Source organism: Thalassophryne amazonica, chromosome 6 (assembly GCF_902500255.1).
Source record: "Thalassophryne amazonica chromosome 6, fThaAma1.1, whole genome shotgun sequence".
In the NCBI taxonomy this organism is placed as follows: domain Eukaryota; kingdom Metazoa; phylum Chordata; class Actinopteri; order Batrachoidiformes; family Batrachoididae; genus Thalassophryne; species Thalassophryne amazonica.
Window position 1 is genome coordinate 83,712,024 of NC_047108.1, and position 25,452 is coordinate 83,737,475.

Sequence of the window (25,452 nt, forward strand, 5' to 3'; positions counted from 1 at the left end):
GAAGCTGTGTGCCAGACGTAACAACACTCGGTTTAACGTAACTGAGGAAGGATCTCTGGGATTAAAAAAAGACAAAGTAAAAGCTGAGCGAAGATTGAAATACACAAGAACAGAGACTTTAAATCGCCATATTATAATAAGAACTTGAAACCGTGTATGAGGACTTTGAAACGGAGTTTTCTAGACGACAGACTTGGAAGTTGGAGCAGAGCGGAAAACATCCAGCTCAGCTGAGCCTGCGCTACCTTCACTAGCCACACGCTAACCCAGCTAGCAAAGTGTAACAGAGCTGTGAACTTGCTTTCAAATCACGGAACTTGAGATCCAGTCACAAGCTCAGGCTCTGTGAGAAACCAGGGACTTGCTTAATGAATTATGTCTGCCACAAGCATTGACCCTCAGGTAGGAAGGACGGCGGAGCTCGCTTGTTCAGAGGTGGCAGGCTATATGCTAACTGGGCTACGGCTATTGCTCGGAAGCGCTAGCTTAGGTGTTAACGTTGGCCGGCTATCGAATGAAATGGTTGTGTTATTAATGTGACAACCGTAAATATATGCGAATATGTTTATAATATAGAACTCTTAACTGTGTTACCGATGTACTAAAAATATCTTTAAAAAAAACCCTGTGAGAGTCAAGTTTAAAAATGAAGCTCCAGCGAACTTGTTCACAAACCAGAACATGACTGTTCTTAGAACATGTCTCAAATACTGATAAAATGTTTGCCTCCTATTTGGAGCAAACTACACCACGAAATTCATTAGTGGCGTTTATATTTTTATATTAGTAATTTTAATCTGTTAGCCGGCGAAATTGAACGTGAACCAGTTGGCGTATTTGCTAATTAAAGCTGCACATAAAATCGGTGCAATGCACACAGCTGTGTGCTGCAGGTTGGTATAGCTAACGGTTAAGTTACTACAGTAGATGAGGTCGATATTATGTGTTGCTTCTTTTCAAGAAGTAGTCATTTGTTCTGGGTTAAAAGAAAATGTGTGTGTGTGTGGGGGGGGTTACAGTTAGTCCTTATCTATGTCTGTCTAACTAAAAATAACCACCATCTCATGTCTTCCTTTACATGATTCACTGTGGATGCAGAGATCAAAGGGACAAGCATCAAAAGGTAAGTTATGGGATATCAGGACACTATGTATGTGTTGGTTGGTCTTGGAGATGACCTGGTGTGGCATACCCATGTTCACCATACAACTGAACTGCCCGCGGTCCTTGATGGCAACTACCAAGGCAGGAAACTGATCCATCCTCAACACTTGTCTCTACCCATGTCAATCCAGTCTGGATTTGACAAGAGTTAAAAGTGAAAGAAAGGTGAAAATGGATTCTGCTCAAAATACATCTTTTTCATTCTGATCAGAGAGATTATATGAGACATTTCCATTAAGATTCTCATAGATTCTCAGTTACATACTTTGGAATCATCAGCACATTGGTAGCATAGTTATGTAGAAATATGGCCATCTAGGTTTTTTTTAAGGTGTTTTGGTAATATACTGATTTATACTAATCCTTTACCAAGTGTTAGCTCTGATCATTTTCTTTGCCAGTGGCATGGATCTCATATTGTGGACAGGTCCTTATCCCCCATCTGACACACACTCTCACGTTGAAAGCAGTTGTTGAATCTTCTGTGGAAGTTAACACTGCTTGTACCACTGGTGGGTAAATATTTCCTATAGAAAATGAATAATAAGGCTGCAAATATATGTTGTTAAGTGTTCATAAAATGCAAGAGCACTTCAGGAAATGCACGGAATAATAGGAAGGTTCTGAGAAATGCTGTTTGATTTTTAGAGCACGGAGACTGATGCACCAGTTTCTCTTTCATTGCTACCTAAATAAATATGTGGAAAAGGAAACTTTTCTTGTATAAAATACAGTCATCAAAAATAGGAATGCACCAATACCACTTTTTCCAGACTTAGTACAAGTATGAGTACAGTGGTCCCTCGCTATAACGCGGTTCACCTTTCGCGGCCCCGCAGTTTTGCAGATTTTTTAGTCCAATTTTGCATGCTTTTTTTTTTTTTTTTTTTTTTTTTTTTTTACAGCGCATTGTGTTCTGCGTCCTCATCAAGCAGGCCGGTCGCAGCACCGTTCTGCGTGTCTGTTTATAAGAATCTTCTCACCCAGAAGAAAAAAGAGCGCCAACAACTACCCATAACTGTGTTCACTCGGAAAAAGACACCTGCACCGAGGTGTCACTCAGTGGAAAAAGACGCGACAGTGGAGCGGCGCCAAGACGAAGAGGCGCTGTCAGAGGAACTGTGAAATACTGGTCAGTCACTATTAATAATTTCTTATGTGTCCAACCTCGTAGGTTGATCGTTAAAATTAAATTCATTAGTTCTAATAGCCATCATAATTATTTATAGGAAAACGTTCTATTTTTATTTCTCAAACAAATGTTTGGGCCTGAAAACAGGTTGGTCTTATTTTTCTACTAAGGTTTGAACTTTGAGAGTGTTTACACAGAAAAGTGAGAAAATGTTAATGCCTGTTTGAGAAAAGTGTATAAAGTGTGTAGTGAGGGGTTTTACAGCTGTAAAATGTCTATAATATTTGTAAAAAATAACGCTGACAACTTTGCGGATTTCGCCTATTGCGGGTTATTTTTATAATGTAACTCCCGCGATAAACGAGGGACCACTGTACATACATTTGGGTACTCGTTGATACATAGTACTGATACGAACACTTGATACCATTACAGTTTTATGATAACTTTGAAAACATGTAAATATGAGTAGAGCACTCAGAGGCTTGCTTGCTACTATTAGGCCTCATGTAAGAACCACTTGTCAGAACAGATTAATTTGTAAGTGGCTCGTATACATGATTTAAGAGAACCTTCCACATTCACCAGTTGTCTTTTACTTTGACTTTTGAATGTATGACTGAAGTTTCCAAGTGGTCTCCACCTGTTGTAGGAGTTTGTTGTCATTCAACCCTGGGTTTTCAGTAAAATAACTATGTCTCCTTACTTTGAAGCAGTTTTAGTTTTTAAATCATACATAAATTACATTTTGAAACATAGTATCAAGCCACAATGGCAACAGCCCAAAATGTGTGTAATACAGCATTAAGCCAAATTGATAAAATGTGTCTCATGCATGTTGAAAATGGAAGAAAGTTAAATCAAGGTTGCATCATTTTTGTCGTCTGGAGTGGATAGAACCTGTGATATGGCATCAGGCTTATGTGAAGTACTCAAGGCCAAGGTGATAGCTTTGTGTTCAACACCATATTATAAGAAGCAGGGTTCACAATTTTTTTTTTTTTTTGTTTAGTTTTTTTTTTGTTTAGTTTTTTTTTTTTTATAAAATGTATACAATAATCTAAACTACTGTTATTCCTTGTTGTAATATTGGTGACACTGCCTTGGGGTCCTTTCATGATTGAGAGCTGAAATGGTGTGGATATTTGAGCACAGGCACCTACAGAATGTGAGTAGGTGGCGGATCATGGGCAGCACAGCAGTAGCACTTTTACCTCACAGCAAATCCACCAGTGCACAGTTTCTTTCTGTTGTATCATAAAATAATCACAAGGTTTCTTTCACTTGGTAGATGTGAAGGTGCATCAGCAAGGGCATCATAAAATGCATGTCAAATGGGTGTGGATTTTTAAATAAATAAATCAAAGTTCCGTCCCAGTGATGGATGGCTTTCTTGAGGATGGCACAAGATAAACACATGGATAAAACTTTGTTACCTGTCAATCAGGTGGCACGTTTTACATAAATACACAAGTTGTCCATTCTTCCTGCTAATAGACTTCGCAGGACAAGACCTCACCCTGACGGAAAAAAAAAAATGATGCAACAGCCCCCCACAACAATCTAAGAGTAAAGGTCCATTTATGAAGATATTTTTTTAAATAATAATACTACTACTAGTAGTAATAATATTAACAACTATAATGTTTATCCAATATTACATTGTGCCTAAGTTTTATTATAGTTTTGCACTAAGTGGAATTGATGAGACATAAAAATATGTTAAGTTTTCTGCATAACTAAAGTAGGATGTGAAGTAATGTCTAAGCTCATGCATAACTGGGACTGTTTGGGGATCTAGCTTTAAAATCATGTCAGTTAGGGATAGGGAAGCCATGAATATGAAATTGACGAAGGCTTTTGGTGTAAATAATTTTATCAAACAAACATATAGGTTGTGATGTCAATTGGGGATAGAATAAAGGCAAAGAAAAGGTGAAAATGTGCAGAAGAAAATGTTAATGCAACACCCATTAAGCTGTATAACGAGTATTAAAACGCTGATTTACACACCAACACCATACACTATAATTTATGAAAGCACTTAAATAAAATTAATATGAGCAGTATTAAGCACATAAATATATGGGTATACGTATCAACTATTGAATGCTCAATATATAGAATTTTGAAAAACAATATAGAGCCATACCTGCTAGCTATCGCTAGCATGCTAGGCAGAAAGCAGGTTTCATTTCTTTTTGCTCATGTTTAGAAATGTTTCTTGTTGTTTGTTGTCATCTCCTGTGTGAGTTCAACCAATCAATGTTGAGCCCCACCCAATGGCATTTCAAAGTCACTCAGATGTACCTACCCAGAAGCACTGACCTTTACACCTCTTTCGCAGTTGTCCTTAAAATGGCTTATGGTGAAAATGGGCCATTTTATTTGCTAAATGTTCTACTGAGCAATTCTACAGGAACAAAATTACAGTGACACCAAAATCTGGCCACATTCTAGCATACCATTTAAAATTTTGATTTGATTGTAATTCCATTACCACAAAATTGACCTCCTTAAGCATAGCAGTTTTTATTTATAATAAGTGTAGCACAAGGTTTAATAATATTGTGTACATGGGTATGTTTTAGTAAACCAAACATGAATGTGAAAAATGAGTACAGATACATTGACAACTAAGAAAATAGATAAACTTGAGATGAGTTTGAGAAATTTGTACCAGTATGTTAGTTCTTAGTATTTTATTTGAAAATATGGAAGAAACTACTGTTGTATACAAGGTCTGTTAGAAAACTATCCGACCTTTTTATTTTTTAAAAAACTATATGGATTTGAATCGTGCACTTGCATCAGTCAAGCTTGAACCTTTGTGCGCATGCGTGAGTTTTTTCACGCCTGTGGGTTGCGTCATTTGCCTGTGGGCAGGCTTTGAGTGAGCACTGGTCCACCCCCCTCGTCGGATTTTTATTGTCAGGGAAATGGCTGAGCGATTGGAGCAGCGCTGAATCAAATTTTTCCAGAAACTGTGAGAGACAGCCAGGTGGTAACCATTCCGAAGATTCAGACGGCTTTCGGTGAAGATACTCTGGGCGTCACACAGATTAAGGAGCGTTACAACCAGATTAAAGACGGCCCACAGCGGCGGAGGACGTCTGCACTCCGAGCGGCCATCGACAGGCTGAAACAACCAGATCATTTCCAAAGTGAAAGCTGTGTTGATCCGGGACGTCGTCTGACTACCAGAGAAATTGCAGAAGAGGTGTACATCAGCACTTTTGCGGCACATTCCACTGTTACAGGAGATTTTGTAATGAAAGATGTGCGGAGGAATTCACGCGTCAGGACGGAGCCGCAATGGCGCGCAAGAAAAAGCACGTCCGTGTTGGAAACCATTCGGAAGATTCAGACGGCTTTCGGTGGCTTTTCAGTCGAGTGAGTATCCGAGAAATTGTGTAACAGCTGGGCATGTCACAACTTGTCCTGTGAGACTTCCAACACGGAGGTGCTTTTTGTTGCGCGCCATTGTGGCCCCGTCCCGATGCGCGAATTCCTCCGCACGTCTTTCATTGCAAAATCTCCTGTAACAGGAATGTGCCGCAAAAGTGCTGATGTACACCTCTTCTGCAATTTCTCTGGCAGTCAGACGATGTCCCGGATCAACACAGCTTTCACTTTGGAAATGATCTGGTCGTTTCAGCCTGTTGATGGCCGCTCGGAGCGCGGAGTGCCCTCCGCCGCTGTGGGCTGTCTTTAATCCGGTTGTAACGCTCCTTAATCTGTGTGACACCCAGAGTATCTTCACCGAAAGCCGTCTGAATCTTCCGAATGGTTTCCACCTGGCTGTCTCTCACAGTTTCTGGAAAAATTTGATTCAGCGCTGCTCCAATCGCTCAGCCATTTCCCTGACAATAAAAATCCGACGAGGGGGGTGGACCAGTGCTCACTCAAAGCCTGCCCACAGGCGAATGACGCAACCGACAGGTGTGAAAAAACTCACGCATGCGCACGAAGGTTCAAGCTTGGCTGATGCAAGCGCACATGATTCAAATCTACATAGTTTTTTAAAAAAATAAAAAGGTTGGATAGTTTTCTAACAGACCTCGTATGTCCCTCTGAAGAAGTATGTTTATTAAGTAATACATATGTTATATTTAAACGTCCAATGATGTTGTTATATTTTGTTGCAGTGCAAAATGGTTCATTGCATCAGAAGGAGACTGTCCATGACAACGACTTTGAGCCATACCTCACTGGTCAATCGACTCAGGTAAAATGCGGTTTTTAGAATTATTTTGTTGTTGTTTGTGTTCTTGGTGAAAGCTGCAAAAATAAATATAAAGACCATTTCAGTTTCCTGAAACCCAGCGAGTCATATTGTAATAACATGTTTGTCTTACCGGTAATCCAAATCAAACATGTTTTATTAGCAGTGGCCTTTAATTGAAAGGTAAGAGTAGCATATCATCTTATTCAAAAGATGGAATTAGCCAAAGTTGCCCTGTTTCCTTGAAATAATTGTCAGAATAATTGCTAAATATTTGACTGTTGATCAACTGCTACACATTTTTCAGATCTGCAAACATGTTTGTACTCTGGAATGTAAAAAGATACAATGGTAATGGCTAGAGCTGCAACAGTAAATTGAATAATAAATTGATCGCCAGCGATATTGGTAATCGACTAGTCATTTTGCGTTTTCTTTGACTAATGTCCGAATTCTCTGTTTTCAGCTTCTTAAACCTGTGGTCTCCTTAGCTACAAGCGACCGCAAGCTACAGTGGCAAAGCGACGAACTGCCAATTATTTTCTGTCAGAGTGGGCATTTTGCAACAACAAGAGACAACGGTCGCCATGCCGTCAACCAGGCCGGGCCAAAAAAGGCGAGACGTCTGTTTTATACAAATTATGAATGAAGCAACATGGCGACTGCCCATGCGAATGAAGGCAGTGTGACATCAGCTGGTTGCTCACTCGAATAAAATTATCCAAGATTGCGGAATGTGCTCTGAAACAACTGTATTTCTGTATAAATTTGTTTGGCATTTTTTTCCTCATTTATTTTGTATAACCTAGCGAGAAATAAATCTAAAATTGCTATTTTTGTAACAAGATAACACCACTGAAGTGATTTACAAGACATCCGCAAAGATGTTAACATGTTAACTAGAGATATAGAAATGTAACTGTGAAAGATGATATACTGAAACAAACCAAGCAAACTTTGATTCTGTTAAGCAGTCAAGCACTGAGTTAAACCTCATAGTGACTCTGTTGGGTTTCCCGTCTTGGCCACGCCCAGCACTGCCCATCATGCAGCAAATGCCACCTGCTTGTCACCTTCACTTGTAGCCAATCTGGTAAATGTACACATTTTCTGGTTTCTTTGCTGGTGGTTTTTTTTTTTTTTTTTTTGGCTCCTTTTTGTCAGTAAAGTGTATATATTTAGGTAAGACATTTGAGGACATCATCTTGGGCTGTGATCCTTGTTTTTCACCATTTTCTGACATGTAATGTACAAAACAAGTTATGGATTAATCCAGAAAATTATCAACAGTTTAGCTGACTATGAATATAGCTATTAGTCGCAGCTCTATAAAATATGTTAAGGTTTTATTTTCTATATCTGGTGTCTCATGAAGAGACAAAGCTGTGTGTAAGATTTTGTTCCATGTTTTTTTCCCCATAATTGCCCTTTTAATTTTTGGCAGTTTAGAACATTTATACATTCGGATTTTTACAAATTTGTGAAATAACTGTTTTATGGAAAAAATATTTGATTGTAGGGCTGAAAGAATTGGTAGAATTTGTGGTTGTTGTTATTACTGGTAAATTAACCCAAGGATAATGGAAAAATCAGAAAATAATGAATAGAAAAAAAAATCAATCATTTGATTAATTAACTGAAAAGATATTTCAGTTCCATAGAGGGGTGTAATGTCACAAAATCCATGGTTCAGCTCGGATCATGGTTTTTAGTAAGTCATGGATCAGATCATTTTCCTATTAGTCGAAAATGAAAAAGGGAAATATCACATGGTTTCCATTTTTAAAATAAACTTAAAGAAAATTGAAAAGAAGGACCCTTTAGCTGCTGTCCTGAATGAAAACAAGGTGTCCAGTGTTTGAATACTATTTTAAAATGAAATACTTCATTATGTTAAATTGTCATTATGTATTAAATTAAATTAATTAAATTATTCGTTATGTAAAATATGTCAAATTCTTTTTCAAAAAGATGAATACAGTAAGTCCCTTCGGCTGCTCCCTTGTTTGCACTCGGGGTCGCCACAGCAAATCCAAGGTGGTTCTGCACGTTGAATTGGCACAGGTTTTACAACGGATGCCCTTCCTGACGCAACTCCACATTACATGGAGAAATGTGGCAGATGAATATGTTCACTTTATCTGTTGACAGGGTAACAATGACTTTATTTATATGGACTTTTGTAACACATGCATTTGTACTGCAGAGAAGGTGCACCATTTGGTAAAAGTTAGGATAACTTTTTTTCCAGGTGCTATGCTTCATTCATTCATTCATTTTCGACACCCACTTATTCCAGTTAAGGGTCACGGGAGAGTTGGAGCCTATCCTAGCAATCATTAAACAAGAGGTGGGGTAATTTATTTTCTTTGAGTCACCTCTGGTCCAGTGCAGTGCTTGGTTCATTTGACTCACAGGAAGGTGATGGACTCTTCATCCTTAACTCTTGATGTTTTGGAGAGACTCTTTCTGTGTTTGCACCCAGAAGTGTGTTGAACCTACAGCAGGCTGTCTCTAGCAGACTATAAACATAGAGTGTATGAGCGCCAGGTGGCAGAGCATGTCCATCCGGTCATGTGAATGCGCAGCTGATTCCCTCTGCTCACACTTTGATTTCACCCCTACTGCATCAAGATTTGTGCAACTTCATACTTTACAAGTGATTTGCCTGATTGTGCAAATTGCTGCATAGAGTGTTTGTGTGTTTTTCAGGGTTGTATGCTTCTCTTGATTAGTGTAACGTATTATAAACAAGTATTTATTGGCTGGTGCGGATCTCTGCTCTGATTTATACCTCTAGAGAGGGTAGAATAATTTTTATTTTATTTTTTTATGCATTCACTTTAATTTTCTTTTCCCTTTGTAGTCCTTTAAGATGTGGGATTGATTATTGCTTTGTAATTGTGTTACTAGTTAGTAAAATTGAAAATTTACAAAAAAACAAAAAAAAACGAGATTCATCATCATAAGAAACCTGATCTGTGGTTCACCTGCTTGCTAAACCATGAAGGGCGGTCTGTAATTATCACGGATCAAGATAATCTAGTTCCTTTGAAGCTAGTTGAAGCTAGTTCATTTGAAAAATAATTTCAATGTCATTTAAATAGTTAATCCAAAATATTAGGGCACAGGTGTTTTTTTTATGTCCCAAGCCCTATACCTTTTAAGTTATTGTATGTACATAGGTGGATAGATGGCCAGTCACATAACCTCTTCCTTCGCTTTCAGCTAGCAGAAGTTTTTTGTTGTTGTTTTCTAATGTTCATCTGTACGTGAATTTCGATTCTGATTGTGTCTACCAGGTGGCAGAGGCTCTGAAACATTTGTACGCAGTGTCTTTGCAAAGACTTCAAAAAAAACTTCAAGATAAAAGTTGGTACATATGGTCACGTCACTTATGACCTCAGACAAGTTTAATGTTGGGTGCATTTTGATTATGTCTGTTGCCAACGCAGTGCCAAGACTTTTGAAAGCTCGTATACACGGTAGCAGCACAAGCGGTTCATTTATTGTGATGAAAGTTGCTGCTATGGATTATACTTTGCTAAGACCTTGAAGTGTCAGGTTGGGCTTGGTGATGCAGTTTAGGGTATTACAGGTATTACCCTTGTTTATGTCAAAAGAGGAATTTAATAAACACATTTTAGTTTCCCTATAAATTGTTGAGTAGTTTCACATTATATGTGGACAAAAAAACTTGCTAATGTTGTGGTTTTGTTTATTCCCATGTATCCAGAACAACAGTTACCAGTCCATCACCGACCCCTACATGTCCAGCTACTATGCACCCTCCATTGGATTTCCTTACCCCCTCAGTGAAGCTCCTTGGTCCACAGGTGGAGATCCACCCATTCCATACCTCACTCCATATGGACCCTTGAGCAATGGAGACCATCACTTTATGCCGGACACCGTGTTTGGCCAGCCTGGTGGCCTGGGAAGTAGTATCTATCCTCACCGATTTAACTTTTTACCTGAAAACCCTGCTTTCTCTGCTTGGGGAACAAGTGGATCCCAGGGGCAGCAGACACAAAGTTCAGCTTACGGTGGCAGCTACAGCTATCCTCCCAGCTCTCTAGGAGGCACACTGGTACCTGATGCTCAGACAGGCTTTCACGGTGACACCCTCAATAAGGCCCCTGGTATGAACAGCCTGGAACAGGGCATGGTTGGATTGAAGATTGGAGGTGATGTTACTGGCCAGGGGTCAGGAGTAAAGGCTGTAGGATCTGTGATTGGTGGAGCTGCAGTGACAGCTACAGGGAATGGAGCTACACCTATTGGACTGCCCCCACCCAAACCCACTTCTTGGGCAGCAATTGCCAGTAAGCCAGCCAAACCTCAGCAGCTGAAAGCCAAGGTGAAGCCAGGGATGCCCAATCCAGGAATAGCTCTGCCTCCCCCACCCATCAAACACAATATGAACATTGGAACCTGGGACAAGGCCCCAGTAACTAAAGTACCCACAGCTCCACTGCAACAACAGCCTCTTGGCCTCCCTCATGCCATGCCACCTCAGGCTCCCATGCAGCAAGGACCCATGCAGCCTCCCCCTCCCCAATCTTTGGTGCAACCTCAGATGCAACCAATGGCCTTACAGCCCCAGCCGCCCCATCACCAACACCATCAGCCACTGCCTCAAACCTACCAAAACCACACCCAGCCCCCATCCCAGACCCGTTGGGTTGCACCACGCAACCGCAACCAAGGATATGGACATGGTGGCCCTGGGCAAGATGGTAGTGGTATGATGGGTGTCGTTGGTAGTGGTCACAGTGGCATCCTAATCTCTGCTAACCAGGGTCCTGGTGGAGAATCTCACCCTGTTCTCGAGAAGCTGCGTGCCTCCCACAGCTACAATCCCAAGGACTTTGAATGGAACCTGAAGAATGGCCGTGTTTTCATCATAAAGAGCTATTCTGAGGACGATATCCATCGCTCCATCAAGTATTCCATCTGGTGCAGCACAGAGCACGGCAACAAACGCCTGGACTCAGCTTTCCGGGCCATGAATGGGAAAGGCCCTGTGTACTTGCTGTTCAGTGTCAATGGCAGTGGTCATTTCTGTGGTGTGGCAGAGATGCGTTCACCAGTGGACTATGGCACCAGTGCTGGTGTGTGGGCACAGGACAAATGGAAGGGGAAGTTTGATGTAGACTGGTTGTTTGTTAAGGATGTGCCGAATAGCCAGCTCCGCCACATCCGCCTGGAGAACAATGACAACAAACCAGTGACCAACTCCCGTGATACCCAGGAGGTTCCTCTGGAGAAGGCCAAGCAGGTGCTCAAGATCATCGCTACCTACAAACATACCACCTCCATCTTTGATGACTTTTCCCACTATGAGAAGCGGCAGGAAGAGGAAGAGGAGGTGCGCAAGGTGGGTTTTTGGGTGTGTATAAGGAACAGCAAGACCACTTTTCATCTTTAAGAAAATACTGAATTTGTTTTAGATGACAGATTAGATTATTTCTTTCAGACGGTCTTTTTCCATTTACAAGAACATGAGTTGTATTTAAACAGGTTTTTGTGAATAACTATTATTGAGTGATCATGGGATAGCACAGTGATGTAAGCAGTTAAGTCTTTCCTCTCAAGGAGAAGGCTCCCAGTTCAAGGCCACGTATGCCCTTTTCTTCTTGTACATGTGGAGTTGTATCAGGAAGAGCAGCTGGCATAAAATTTGTGCCAAGTCAACATGTAGATCCATACAGGATGTGCGTGGTGACCCTGACCAAAGTGGAAGAAGGAAAAAAACAAAATTGTGATTTTTATTTGTGGTTTTAATCAGGTATTTAAGTTTATGGAAAGATCACTTTATTGAATGACAAAGTGTTTGTTTATTTGGGGAGGGGGTTGGGATGGGGTCACTCACGTTTGAGTTGAGTTTTGATAGGACATTTCAAGTTTGATTTTCACTTGGGAAGGGGCTGTTCAGACACTACATTTTTGTCAGACTACAAGGATTCCTGAGATGCTTGTACATAATTTTCAGAGGCTCATATAGAAGGCAAAAAAAAACAAAAAAAAATGTAGAAAATACCTAGCCCAAATTAATCAGTACTCCAGCAGCTGTTCAACCCTTACCAGTCTAACTTTGATTTGGAGGTGTGCTGTTGTACCCTCCCTGTTTAGTTTGCATGACAGGTCTCCAACCCTGCTCCTGGACAGATCTTGCCCTACATGTTGTTCAACTGTCCCATGCTATTTAGCTAAGTGAGGAGTGCTCAGCCAATCAAGAGCAAAGACGTGCCAGCCTTAGTTAGCTCTGGTTGCACTGGATATACAGAAAGCTTAAGCTTGCAAGACAGGTATTTCAGGAGCTGAACTGGTGAAATCTGGTTTAAATGCTGCAGGTAAGCAGCCTTGGTTTGCTCTGCACACAGGCAGGATAGACAAAGAAAGGATCAGACGGTATTCTGCATGATTACTTCGGGATGTGCTGACCTGGTGTTTTGAATCGGTATAGGTCCAATATTGACAAAAATGACTGGTTCGGATATCAGAATTTTACAACACAAAATCAAATCTAGCAGAATCTTGTATGTCTGAGTCATGTTCAGGCAGGTGGGATATCAGCGGATTTGCTGATTGAGTAACCAAAATGTTTGTCTCCATGATTTGTGCAAATCCGTTGCTTCGTTGCAGGCAACGTAGGAATTTCACGGCAGCTGTGGCGGCTCCTTGCTGTAGCCATAATGATATGAAAAATTATTGTACCTACAGCTGCCATGGCCTTTGTACTCCAAATCCTATTTCTAGCTACTTATTTTATTTGTGTACTTTTATGAACATCAGAGCAAAGCACTCTTGAATTTTTTGAAGTGTTTTCAAAACTTTGAGCTTCAGCTTTTTATGCGCACTCCTCACGAGTTCAAAACAAACCAATTACAGATCATAGCTATGGACTAACTAAGCTAGGGGACCCATTTATTGTTTGATAACATTAGATAGTAAGGTAACATTGGGTAATCCACTGTGTTGGCAGACGTCTGTGCTTTAAACTGCTGCTAACCGGCTGTTATCGAACAGGGCGCTGATTCGCCATTATGCCAGGATTTAATGATCACACCAATTACAGGAAAAAGGTGTGCGGTAATCAGCAAAAATGCTTGTGGCTGAACATGTTTGTCAAACGGTGAGTTTCGTAGCATTTCCATGGTTCAATTGCACTCTGATCAGCCAAACCTGCTAAGAGGCGCAACTGTCTTATTTATTTCCATGCAGAAGATTATGTGAACATGAAGATCAGCCTGTATGTATTTAATAATCAGCGCATTTAATGATCATGGGCATGACTGTTAAATACGTCAGTCTCCCCCGAATAGCGTCAGAAAGAGAGAGAGTGTGTGATTGACTTAAGTGTAGGCAGATCCAAGTGGGCCCCAGACTCCCCACCCCCCTTTCAATAGACATATGCATCCCAGAAGAATATAGCTGTTCAACCCTCTAGTACATAAGTAAATGAGGACCAGCATAACTGTATTTTGGACAAAGAATGCTGTTTAAGCTGTTCTCCAGGATTTTGGGCCCAATCTCAATTCTCTTTTGTTCCCCTTCCCCTTGGCTCTACCCCTACCCTTATGCCTACCCCTTTAAAACAAGGGGTAAGGTGAAGGGGTATGCCTCTAGCCCTATGAATTGAGATACCCCTCCGCCTTAGGGGGAAAAAAACTGCCTGTTTCATGAGTTTGACGTTATCATGTTACGTCGCTTAAAGTGCTGTCTTCACTGTTTGTCAACATGACAGCCGAAGTGCAACTTGTTGCAGTAGCCTGTTTGCTCTTTTTATTTTCTCTCCTTTCTCTGTCAATGGAAAGAAATAGGAGTCGCAGATTTCTTCGACGCATCGCAATCATGTCAGAGAATTTTGTAGTATTAGTAATTAATTTAATGAATTAGTAATTAATACTACTAATAATTAATAGTTAAATTAATTAATTAATAATTAGTTGTTAATAATACTAATAGTAATTAATAATGGTAATTAAGATTGTTAATTGATAATTAATTGATTAGTAATTAATTAATTAATTAGTAATTAAAAGAAACACTTGAAAATATCAGTTTGTGTGGAATGAATGTATACATTATACAAGTTTCACTTTTTGAATGGAATGACTGAAATAAATCAACTTTTTCATGATATTCTAATTATATGACCAGCACCTGTATGTATGTTATGGGCTGCATCTAGTTCTGTTAACCGTATACTTCTTTTTGCATCCAGCCCTATTTCCTTTAGAAATTTTCTTGACAAATAATACCAGTCTATTAGGACGTCAGGTTATGTGTTACACATATACATGTGTGTGTATATATTTTCCAACTTACTGCCATTGATAAAACTTATCCTCATTTTCTTCCGAGAGCTTATTAGAAGACGAGTGTGCTCAGGGCTCCGTTTGTTTACAAAATACACACGTGTTACAGACCTTGAAATCCAACAGCAGGGGTCGCTATTATCCAAAGATTTATGAACATACAAATTAACGTGCTTATTTTTATCATGATTTTCTCCGTTGTGAGAAATAAGTGTCTTGTCGTAGCGTTCGTGTGTATATGCATTATAACGCCTCAGCACACGAGCGAAGTTACGATATTCTTCAAAACGACAATATACGCAACGTGCATCCAGCAGCATACACATTGCTGTCATAGGCAATTGCCTGTAAAATTTTTGGCAAGTTATAACTTTCTAAACAGTGTAGTTTGTAATGAAAGCCACTTACATTTGTGCGGCTCTTTCTGCGCCATGTTTGTTTCTTTGGAGACAGCGGTAACTTCCTCCTACCCCTCTAAATGGAGTTGCATCCAGATTCACTCCGTTTGAAGGGGTTTGTAGCCCTCCGCCTCACTCCAAAAAGAGAATTGAGACACCCCTCTGTCTCTCGTGCCTGCGCAAAACAGAGGGGAAGGGGGAAGGGCCAAGGGGTAGAATTGAGATTCAGTATTGTTGTTACTCTAAAGCTGGTTATTGGAGCAATGATCAAATTCTTTTTATTCAGTGTAGTCTAAGACACATAAGGTATGTGTCTTATGTCATAATGAAAAATTACAGTGACACCAGTGTTTCCATTCTAATACCACACATACAGTGGATAAAATAGTATTAAACATGTCATAATTTTTCTCAGTAAATATATTTCTAAAGGTCCTATTGACATGAAATTTTCACGTAATTCATACATGCAAAGAAACCAAAACAAAGAAGTACAGACATTAAGTTATGTGTAATAAAATGGAATGACACAGGGAAAAATTATTAAACATGCTTACTGAAATGTATTTAATACTTTGTACAAAAGCCTTTGTTGGTAATGACAGCTTCAAGATGCCTCCTGTATGGAGAAACTAGTCACATGCATTGCTCAAGTGTGATTTTGGCCCATTCCTCAACACAAACAGTCTTCAAATCTTGAAGGTTCTGTGGACCTCTTCTATGAATTCTGATCACTAGTTCTTACCATATATTTTCTTTTGGATTCAAGTCACGTGATTGCCTGGGCCATTCTAGCAGCTTTATTTTCATTCTCTGAAACCAGTTGATAGTGTCATTGTCGGCATGTTTGGGATCATTGTATTGCTGAAATGTCCATCCTTGTTTCATCTTCATCATCCTGGTAGATTTTTCAGCAGGAATGTCTTGGTACATTTTTCCATCCATCCTTCTTTCAATTATATGAACTTTACAAGTGCAGTATGCTGAAAAACACTGTTGGTATGGTGATTTTGGGGTGATACGCAGTGCCATTTGACCTCCAAATGTGTGTATTATGGCATCCAAAGAGTTCAATTTTGGGTTCCTCTGACCAGACTATATTCTCCCAGTATTTCACAGATTTTTCTAAATGTTGTGCAGCAAACTTGAAATGAGCTTCAACATACTTTTTATTCAGCAGTGGAATCTTCTGTGGTGAGCATGCCTACAGGCCATGGCGGTTGAATGCATTACTTATTTTCTTTGAAACAATTGTTTAGTTGCTCTCCACATGTGGACAAGGACAAGTGCTGTATGCTCCTGTCACTCCACTGTCAGAAATCTTGCGAGGGTCACCTGGTCGTGGCTGGTTTATGGTGAAATGATGTTCTTTCCACTTTTGGATTATGGCCACAGCAGTGCTCACTGGAACGTTCAGAAGTTTAGAAATCCTTCTGTAACCAATGCCATCAATGTGTTTTGCAACAATGTAGTTGCAAAGATCTTGAGAGAGCTCTTTGCTTTTTCCCATCATGAGATGTTTCTTGCGCGACTCCTTGGCATGAGAGACATTTTTATAGGCCATTAGTTGGGACTGAACTACCTAATATTAATTTGCACTGACAAGGGGCAGGACTGCTTTCTAATTACTGATAGATTGGAGCTGGTGTCTTGGCTTTCCGTGCCTTTTTGCATCTCTCTTTCTTCAGGTTCAATATTTTTTTTTCCTGTCATTTCACATTGTTACACATAACTTAATTTCTGTACTGATTTGTTTTGGTTTCTTTATATCTGTGGATTCCTTGGGTCGTTAATGACGTGGTGAACAATTCATGTCAGTAGCACCTTTAGAAATAGATTTCATCAAAACAATTGTGATGTGTGAAATACTTATTTTTCCCACTATATATATTTCAATTTATTGTCATTTATATAGCGCCAAATCACAACAAGGTTGCCTCAAGGTGCTTCACACAAGTAAGGTTTAACCTTACCAACCCCCAGAGCAACAGTGGTAAGGAAAAACCATGGAGCTGTATATGAGAACTAGAGAGCGCACTCCCATTGCTGCACACTAAACGAAAACATCCCTTCATGGACAGCGACATGACGTCTCCTAACTGGGCAAAATATTGATGAAGTACCCGGATGTTAATGCATTTTCAATGGAGATTCGCGACTGAACACACTCAGAAAAATGCTCGCAAACGTGTTAAAATGCCATTTTGACCTGGATATCGAGCCAGTAAAATTAAATTACATTAAATTATGTCAGGAAAGTATTAAACTTACTCTGACACTCACACGTTCCCAAATATTAGTGTTGAAAGTTTCACAGATCTGCGCTGTTAAGCTACACTGCTGGGCTGAGCCGCTGCTGTGTTCAATGCAGCGCGGCTCCTAAAACCATTACAATACATTTATTTATATATATATATATATATATATATATATACACACACTCAACAAAAATATAAACACAACACTTTTGGTTTTGCTCCCATTTTGTATGAGATGAACTCAAAGATCTAAAACTTTTTCCACATACACAATATCACCATTTCCCTCAAATATTGTTCACAAACCAGTCTAAATCTGTGATAGTGAGCACTTCTCCTTTGCTGAAATAATCCATCCCACCTCACAGGTGTGCCATATCAAGATGCTGATTAGACACCATTAGACATCTTTTGAGTTCATCTCATACAAAATTGGAGCAAAACCAAAAGTGTTGCGTTTATATTTTCGTTGAGTATATATATATATATGTGTGTATATATATATATATATATATATATATATATATATATATATATATATATATATATATATATATATATATATATATATATATATATATATATATATATATATATATATATATATATATATATGTGTGTGTGTGTGTGTGTGTATACAACCCCTGGCAAAAATTATGGAATCACCGGCCTCGGAGTATGTTCATTCAGTTGTTTAATTTTGTAGAAAAAAAGCAGATCACAGACATGACACAAAACTAAAGTAATTTCAAATGGCAACTTTCTGGCTTTAAGAAACACTATAAGAAATCAGGAAAAAAAATTGTGGCAGTCAGTAACGGTTACTTTTTTAGTCCAAGCAGAGGGAAAAAAAATATGGAATCACTGAATTCTGAGGAAAAAATTATGGAATCATGAAAAACAAAAGAACGCTCTAACACATCACTAGTATTTTGTTGCACCACCTCTGGCTTTTATAACAGCTTGCAGTCTCTGAGGCATGGACTTAATGAGTGACAAACAGTACTCTTCATCAATCTGGCTCCAACTTTCTCTGATTGCTGTTGCCAGATCAGCTTTGCAGGTTGGAGCGTTGTCATTGACCATTTTCTTCAACTTCCACCAAAGATTTTCAATTGGATTAAGATCCGGACTGTTTGCAAGCCATGACATTGACCCTATGTGTCTTTTTGCAAGGAATGTTTTCATAGTTTTTGCTTTATGGCAAGATGCATTATCATCTTGAAAAATGATTTCATCATCCCCAAACATCCTCTCAATTGATGGGATAAGAAAAGTGTCCAAAATATCAACGTAAACTTGTGCATTTATTGATGATGTAATGACAGCCATCTCCCCAGTGCCTTTACCTGACATGCAGCCCCATATCATCAATGATGGTGGAAATTTACATGTTCTCTTCAGGCAGTCATCTTTATAAATCTCATTGGAACGGCACCAAACAAAAGTTCCAGCATCATCACCTTGCCCAATGCAGATTCGAGATTCATCACTGAATATGACTTTCATCCAGTCATCCACAGTCCACGATTGCTTTTCCTTAGCCCATTGTAACCTTGTTTTTTTCTGTTTAGGTGTTAATGATGGCTTTCGTTAAGCTTTTCTGTATGTAAATCCCATTTCCTTTAGGCGGTTTCTTACAGTTCGGTCACAGATGTTGACTCCAGTTTCCTCCCATTCGTTCCTCATTTGTTTTGTTGTGCATTTTCGATTTTTGAGACATATTGCTTTTTTGCTTTTCTGTCTTGACGCTTTGATGTCTTCCTTGGTCTACCAGTATGTTTGCCTTTAACAACCTTCCCATGTTGTTTGTATTTGGTCCAGAGTTTAGACACAGCTGACTGTGAACAACCAACATCTTTTGCAACATTGCGTGATGATTTACCCTCTTTTAAGAGTTTGATAATCCTCTCATTTGTTTCAATTGACATCTCTCGTGTTGGAGCCATGATTCATGTCAGTCCACTTGGTGCAACAGCTCTCCAAGGTGTGATCACTCTTTTTTAGATGCAGACTAACGAGCAGATCTGATTTGATGCAGGTGTTAGTTTTGGGGATGGAAATTTACAGGGTGATTCCATAATTTACTCCTCAGAATTGAGTGATTCCCTATTTTTTTTTCCCTCTGCTTGGTCTAAAAAAGTAACTGTTACTGACTGCCACAATTTTTTTCCTGATTTCTTATAGTGTTTCTTAAAGCCAGAAAGTTGCCATTTGAAATGACTTTAGTTTTGTGTCATGTCTGTGATCTGCTCTTTTCCTACAAAATTAAACAACTGAATGAACATCCTCCGAGGCCGGTGATTCCATACTTTTTGCCAGGGGTTGTGTGTGTGTGTGTATATATATATTATATATATATATATATATATATATTTTTTTTTTTTTTTACACACTTATCCTTTATTGACCGAGTTTCATTCATGAAGTCAGTGGTGTGTGTACACATCTCTGTGTGTAGGTGTGACTGTGAGCGACACAGTGTGGGTCATTATAATCTCTTTATTTTAAGGTGCAAATAAAAAAAAAAAAAACCCAGTCTTGTCGCACAATTTTCAGCACTAACGACAAGTATTTTAACTAGACATTGGTCTAGCGGTGGAAAATATCAACTAGACATAAGTAAAGAATTAATGGTCCATGTCATTGGGCGACACAGGTACGGCAGGAAACATACAGCTGTTTATCATCCAAATATCACAGACAAAGTGACAAGAATAACCAAAACCACTTACTTATGGAAGGAAATATTGTCTCCCTTGTGCCTCCTTTTGTGGCTTTGCCAACATGCGCAGCTTTCCGGCATATTCCACCTGTTTCTTGACGAGAGAAAGTGAACTTCTATGCACGCAAATCACTAACTTGCCCGGAATTAAAATGGCGATCACACCTCCTTGTCGGCACACGGCTCAGAGCTACTGCACTCTCTAGTTCTTATATACAGCTCCATGGGAAAAACTCCCTCTGAGGAAAAAACCTCAAACAGACCAGACTCAAAGGTGTGACCCTCTGCTTGGGCCATGCTACATACACAAATTACAAAACAATTCATAAAACGAACATACAGAAAATGTTGCCGGTGCACAGGACGGTTTCTGGAACAGATACCTGGATGGAGCTGCACCTCAAACAGAGGGAAAAGAAAAAAGCAGAGTCAAGCATCAGAAAGACAAATACAGTGTAATTTGTCAGCATTAAGCAACAAGAAAAACAGAAGAAATGCTAAGGTGATCACCGGCCACTAGCCCTAAGCTTCACTAAAGTTGAGGCTGTGGCATGCTCCGTTTCCTAATAAAATTGATTAAAAGAGTAAAAAGCATAGAAATGTTCTATGCCAGTATGCTAGGCATACAAAAGGGAAAATAAGTGCATCTTAAGTCTGGACTTGAAAGTCTCTACAGAATCTGACTGTTTTATTGACGCAGGAAGATCATTCCTCAGAACAGGGGCACGATAAGAGAAAGCTCTGACCTGCAGACTTTATTCACCCTAGAGACACTAAGTAGTCCTGCACCTTGAAAATGCAAAGCCCAGGCTGTTACATAGGGTTTAATTAGGTCAGCACAGTAGGGAGGTCCCAGTCCATGAACAGTTTTATAGGCTAGTAGCAGAACCTTAAAATCTGATCTCACTGGGACAGGAAGCCAGTGAAGAGATGCCAAAATGGGTGTAATGTGGTCACACTTTGTGCTTCGTATAGCCATCCATCCATTTTCTATACCCATTTACTCCAGTTAAGGGTCATGGGGGAGTTGGAGCTTATCCCACCAGTCATAAGGCGTGAGGCGCTGTACACCCTGGACAGGACTCCAGTCTTTTGCAAGGCCACATATAGTCAGGCAAACATACACACATGGACAATTTAGAGTTTCCAATCCACCTGACCTGCATGTCTTTGGACATGGGAGGAAGCCGGAGCACCCGGAAGGAACCCACACAAACACGAGCAGGACATGTACACTCCAGACAGAAAGACCACAGGTGGAACGCCCGCCTGAAATTAAATTACATGGAATACATTTAACAAATGAGAAAAGGATTAAAAATGGACACAATCAGGTGAGTTATTTGTGTGTGTGTGTGTGTGTGTGTGTGTGTGTGTGTGTGTGTGTGTGTGTGTGTGTGTGTGTGTGTGTGTGTGTGTGTGTGTGTGTGTGTGTGTGTGTGTGTGTTTTTTGGTGATGAAATTGGACTTTTTATTAACATTGCCATTCCAGTGTACATGATATTGGCCATGCTTGTGCATCAGCCCACCACCTCTTCAGGCAGAATTTTGCATATAGGGGTAGGGGAATGCGCCCCCCCCCCCCCCCCCCCCCCAAAAAAAAGCCATGCATCTGAGGTTTGATGTTAGATGATGAGGTTAGCAAAGTACGTACAATGTCTGTATGAACACATTAGGAAAAATGTATCAGTCTCTGCAGATACTGAAGCTTCTACTCATCTGTGACATGAAAAAGTGGTACTGTGTCATCTCTATTATTTACTGAAAATTTGTCCAAACTGTGGAAAATGTGTTTTTATCTAAGCATTTCTTTGGCCCCCGTTTTTCATGTTCAGTGAGCCTTAGCTCCAAGATGCAAGTAGCAAGTACTCAAGCCTTGTTTTGAGTCACGTTCTATTATCATTTATTTCGCAATAGAATCTTCTGTATTTGGATGCATGTTGTTTCTAAATCAGTTTCCATATGGCTAATTGTTGTGTTTTTAGTGAGATCACCTCAGTTTCTGACCTTACTAATGTTAGCACCCTGCAAAAGCATGTCAGTCTTTGACAGTGGATAACTGCTGCTTTGATGTTTAATTTGATTTTATGTCTGTTCAGGACAATGACTTAATAGCAGAAGCTTTATGCATTGCCCTTAATGCCTGCAGCAGTGTGAGAGAAAACACCAAAACTGTCCGCATCAGTTCTATGCATACTCCAGTTATTTTTTCCAGATTGAAAGTACTTTGCAAAATTTTCAGGTGGTCCACTGAGCCTGTACAATGGTGGAGGAAACACGGGTTGTTTAGTTTGACTTGGTTTAGACCACTTGAGAATAGCTTGTGGGTCAGCACGACCCATATTATGGTTTTTTATAGGCCAGTAACTCCAACCTAATCATGCAGTTGTTTTGGCTTACATAAAACATTGAAAAACTTGTCATGAAACAATTGACATTGTGTCATTCTTTAGTCGCCATCCAGTATAACAATTGTCTGACCCTCTTTTAAATATAAAACTTTTTTTTTTAATGATTTTTTTCCGTAGGATAGTCTCATTGTTGTTGTCTGTTTTCCTCATATATTGCTCTTTTGACAGACGTTTGAACCTGCTCCAATACAGAACCGTTCTCGGTTGGATCAGGTAAAGAACCCTTTTATTTTCTCGTTGGGGTCATTATTCAGTCTGTAATAATTATTTTCCTGAATTTGTTCTGATTTTATTTATATCTCAGTTTCTGTGCTGTTATGTAACTTTTTTGTATAAGATATCTTTTTTGTTCTTTTCCACACAGGAGCGCCAAAACAGGAATAAACAATAGAAAACATTTGTTCTTGGCTTGATCAACAGTTACACTAGGACATTTGATTAAAGAGACAGAAGAAAAATAAAATGCAAATACAACAAAGCCCTTCATGTGTTTTCTATTTAATCCTAGTGAATCTCTGCCATCGTCACGACTTGTGCTCTTTTTTTTTGCCCAATGTACCACTGACTTGTGCAGGGATAACAAGCTGATTTAATGTGTTCCCTATAGCCACCACATCACCCTGTAGTTTTTGTTTAAAGAAAGCATTTTTTTCTTCCCGTTCTCAAAATTTCATGCTCTTCTTTCATTGGATGTTTTTTGTTTGTTTTTGTTTTTGTTTTTGTCTCTCACACACTGGCCCCAGACCTCTCCTCTTCCAATCTAATCAGGGTTTGACTGCACCATGGACAATAAAATCTGCCACTTTATATTTCAGTACAATCAGGAATGGATCTGTCCTGCCCCTGTTTGCCCATTTGGGGGCACCATTGCCATGTTTCGGAGATTTTACTGTGCCAACAGGGTTGGAGGATCCCAAAGGCAGTGTCAGACTTGGAACTGTGAGCGAATAAAACTTCAGTGGTTTATCTATTTTTCATTCAAATTGACAAAATCTCTATTTTTTGGCTTACTACTGACTTTTCATTTCAGAAGCCTGTTTTCTGGAGCCTTAATTTGTTTTTTCCGTGATTATCATTACTTTTCAAAAGAACTCAAACAAGTGGCTGCTGGAGAAATCAGGGATAGTGTGAAGTCACACGGGACTTGAGACATTTCAGAGGAGGAATTGCAAAGGCCTCTGGGAAGGAAATAACTGATGTATCTTTGACAACCAGAACTATTGAAATCTGAAATTGTACTATTGACAACCCTCACACCCCTGTGCTCTATTTTACTGATTTTTATCTTGAAAGGTTTTTGTATGTTTAATGAGGAGATTGTGCTTGTGTTCACAACCCGGTCTGAGAATTGTTGTGCCCATTTTTGAATTGTTTTATAATCATCACCATGTAATGATGGACCTGCTATGGTTGAATGAACTGTTGCTTTGCATTTTTCTGTTGGACTAAAAGGGGGGAGGGTTCACATATTTGTCCACTGTCATTCTGTCTTAATCCTCTGTTTTTGTTGTTTTGAATCTGACTTTGCCAAGTCATTCATATCTGTCGTAATGCTAAGCTTTAACGTAGGAGCTTATATAATCATGGAGAAAGCCTAAAAATGTGTAACCTAAAAATTAATGTAACTGATTTAATATCGAGTAAGAAAAAATAAGAATGAAAAGTGCTTTCTGTGTGTGTTTTGGTTGTTGCAAAAAAGAAAAAAATTTACATTGGAGCCTTTGACTATGATACAGTGATGTATGTTCACATATGCCATGGAGGAAGATTTTATAACATGTAAAAGAAAAAAAAAGTGATGCGTGTGCCCATGCATGGCAAGTCTGCTGGAAATGTGAGACTATTAATCCTGCAGCTGAATGTGAGGTGAGTGTGGTAAAGTTTTGGTGATGGGGCCTTTAAGAACAGTGTCCCCCTGTTTTCTTGCCAGTTTTGAGAACATTCAAACATTTAAAATGACCTTATTTCCTTCATTAGTTAAAAATTTTAATTTCAGTATTTTCTGTATTGCAAGATGGAGAGAATAATGCTGCTAACAAGTATTGCTGTCTTGTACTTTGTAAGGGATCTTTACCAATTTTGTTAAGTTTTATTGTTTTTAGAGTTTAAACCTTGGTTAACAAGTATTTCTGTCGACCAGATAATCAAATCTCAGTTTCTCACTTTCTATTGAAATAAGTTTGAAAAGATATTTCTAATACCTGCTAATGATCACTGGCTAAACTGATGTTAATAGTTTGGCCTTTTCGGATTCTTAGATATGTGTGCTCTGCCTTGATTCTGGTGGACGTATTGCACTTTGCTGGGGTCACATCACAAGTATGACTGTGTGCTTTACAGCAGTTTTACAGATGGGTGAAGCTGATCATACCCTATAAGCCCCTGACTTTCCCCCTCTTTAGCTGTACTATTCAATACGTTGTCAATACGAGCAATACAGTGCGACGCTTTTCACATGTTTGCCTTGGCAGTACCACGCTCTCAGCCAGCGTAGAGTCAGAGGCCAGAAAATTAAGGATGCCATCAAAGACTGAGACATAGCCACATCAGTCCTGTCCTCAGGAAGCTAGAAGCGGTTGGAATTACAGTATAGGGCAATACATGCACGTTGGTAATTGTCACAAGTTGTTTGCTGTAACAGACACGTCACGATAGCCATGAGAGTAATATCTATCAACACACTACGAAAGAAATGACAAATATAAAGTGATTATCTTATAGAATGCAGTTGTAGTGGGCATCACTTGTTGAAAAGATCAATCTTGGTTTTTCTTTATTTAGGAAATCGAGCCTTAATAAACTGGTCTTTCTGCAA

The 25,452-nt window shown here is 39.4% G+C and overlaps 1 protein-coding gene across 2 annotated transcripts; it reads left to right on the forward strand.

Annotated features, from left to right (window-relative positions):
- Positions 1–25,452, forward strand: LOC117512524 (YTH domain-containing family protein 1-like). Of its 2 annotated transcripts, none has more exons than XM_034172629.1 (6): positions 1–402; positions 1,099–1,123; positions 6,445–6,524; positions 10,258–11,913; positions 22,806–22,850; positions 23,002–25,452. In XM_034172629.1, the coding sequence occupies exons 1-6, from the start codon at positions 376–378 to the stop codon at positions 23,026–23,028; spliced, it is 1,860 nt and encodes a 619-aa protein (XP_034028520.1). In that variant the 5' UTR covers positions 1–375; the 3' UTR covers positions 23,029–25,452. The 2 variants fall into 2 exon arrangements, with proteins under 2 accessions (XP_034028520.1, XP_034028521.1); XM_034172630.1 differs by having other exon boundaries at positions 10,258–11,901.

Coding starts and splice junctions, on each gene's coding strand:
- LOC117512524 (XM_034172629.1), top strand. CDS start 376: ATGTCTGCCACAAGCATTGACCCTCAG. Junction 11,914..22,805: donor TGCGCAAGGTGGGTTTTTGG/GTGTGTATAAGG, acceptor CTCTTTTGACAG/ACGTTTGAACCTGCTCCAAT. Junction 22,851..23,001: donor ACCGTTCTCGGTTGGATCAG/GTAAAGAACCCT, acceptor TTTTCCACACAG/GAGCGCCAAAACAGGAATAA.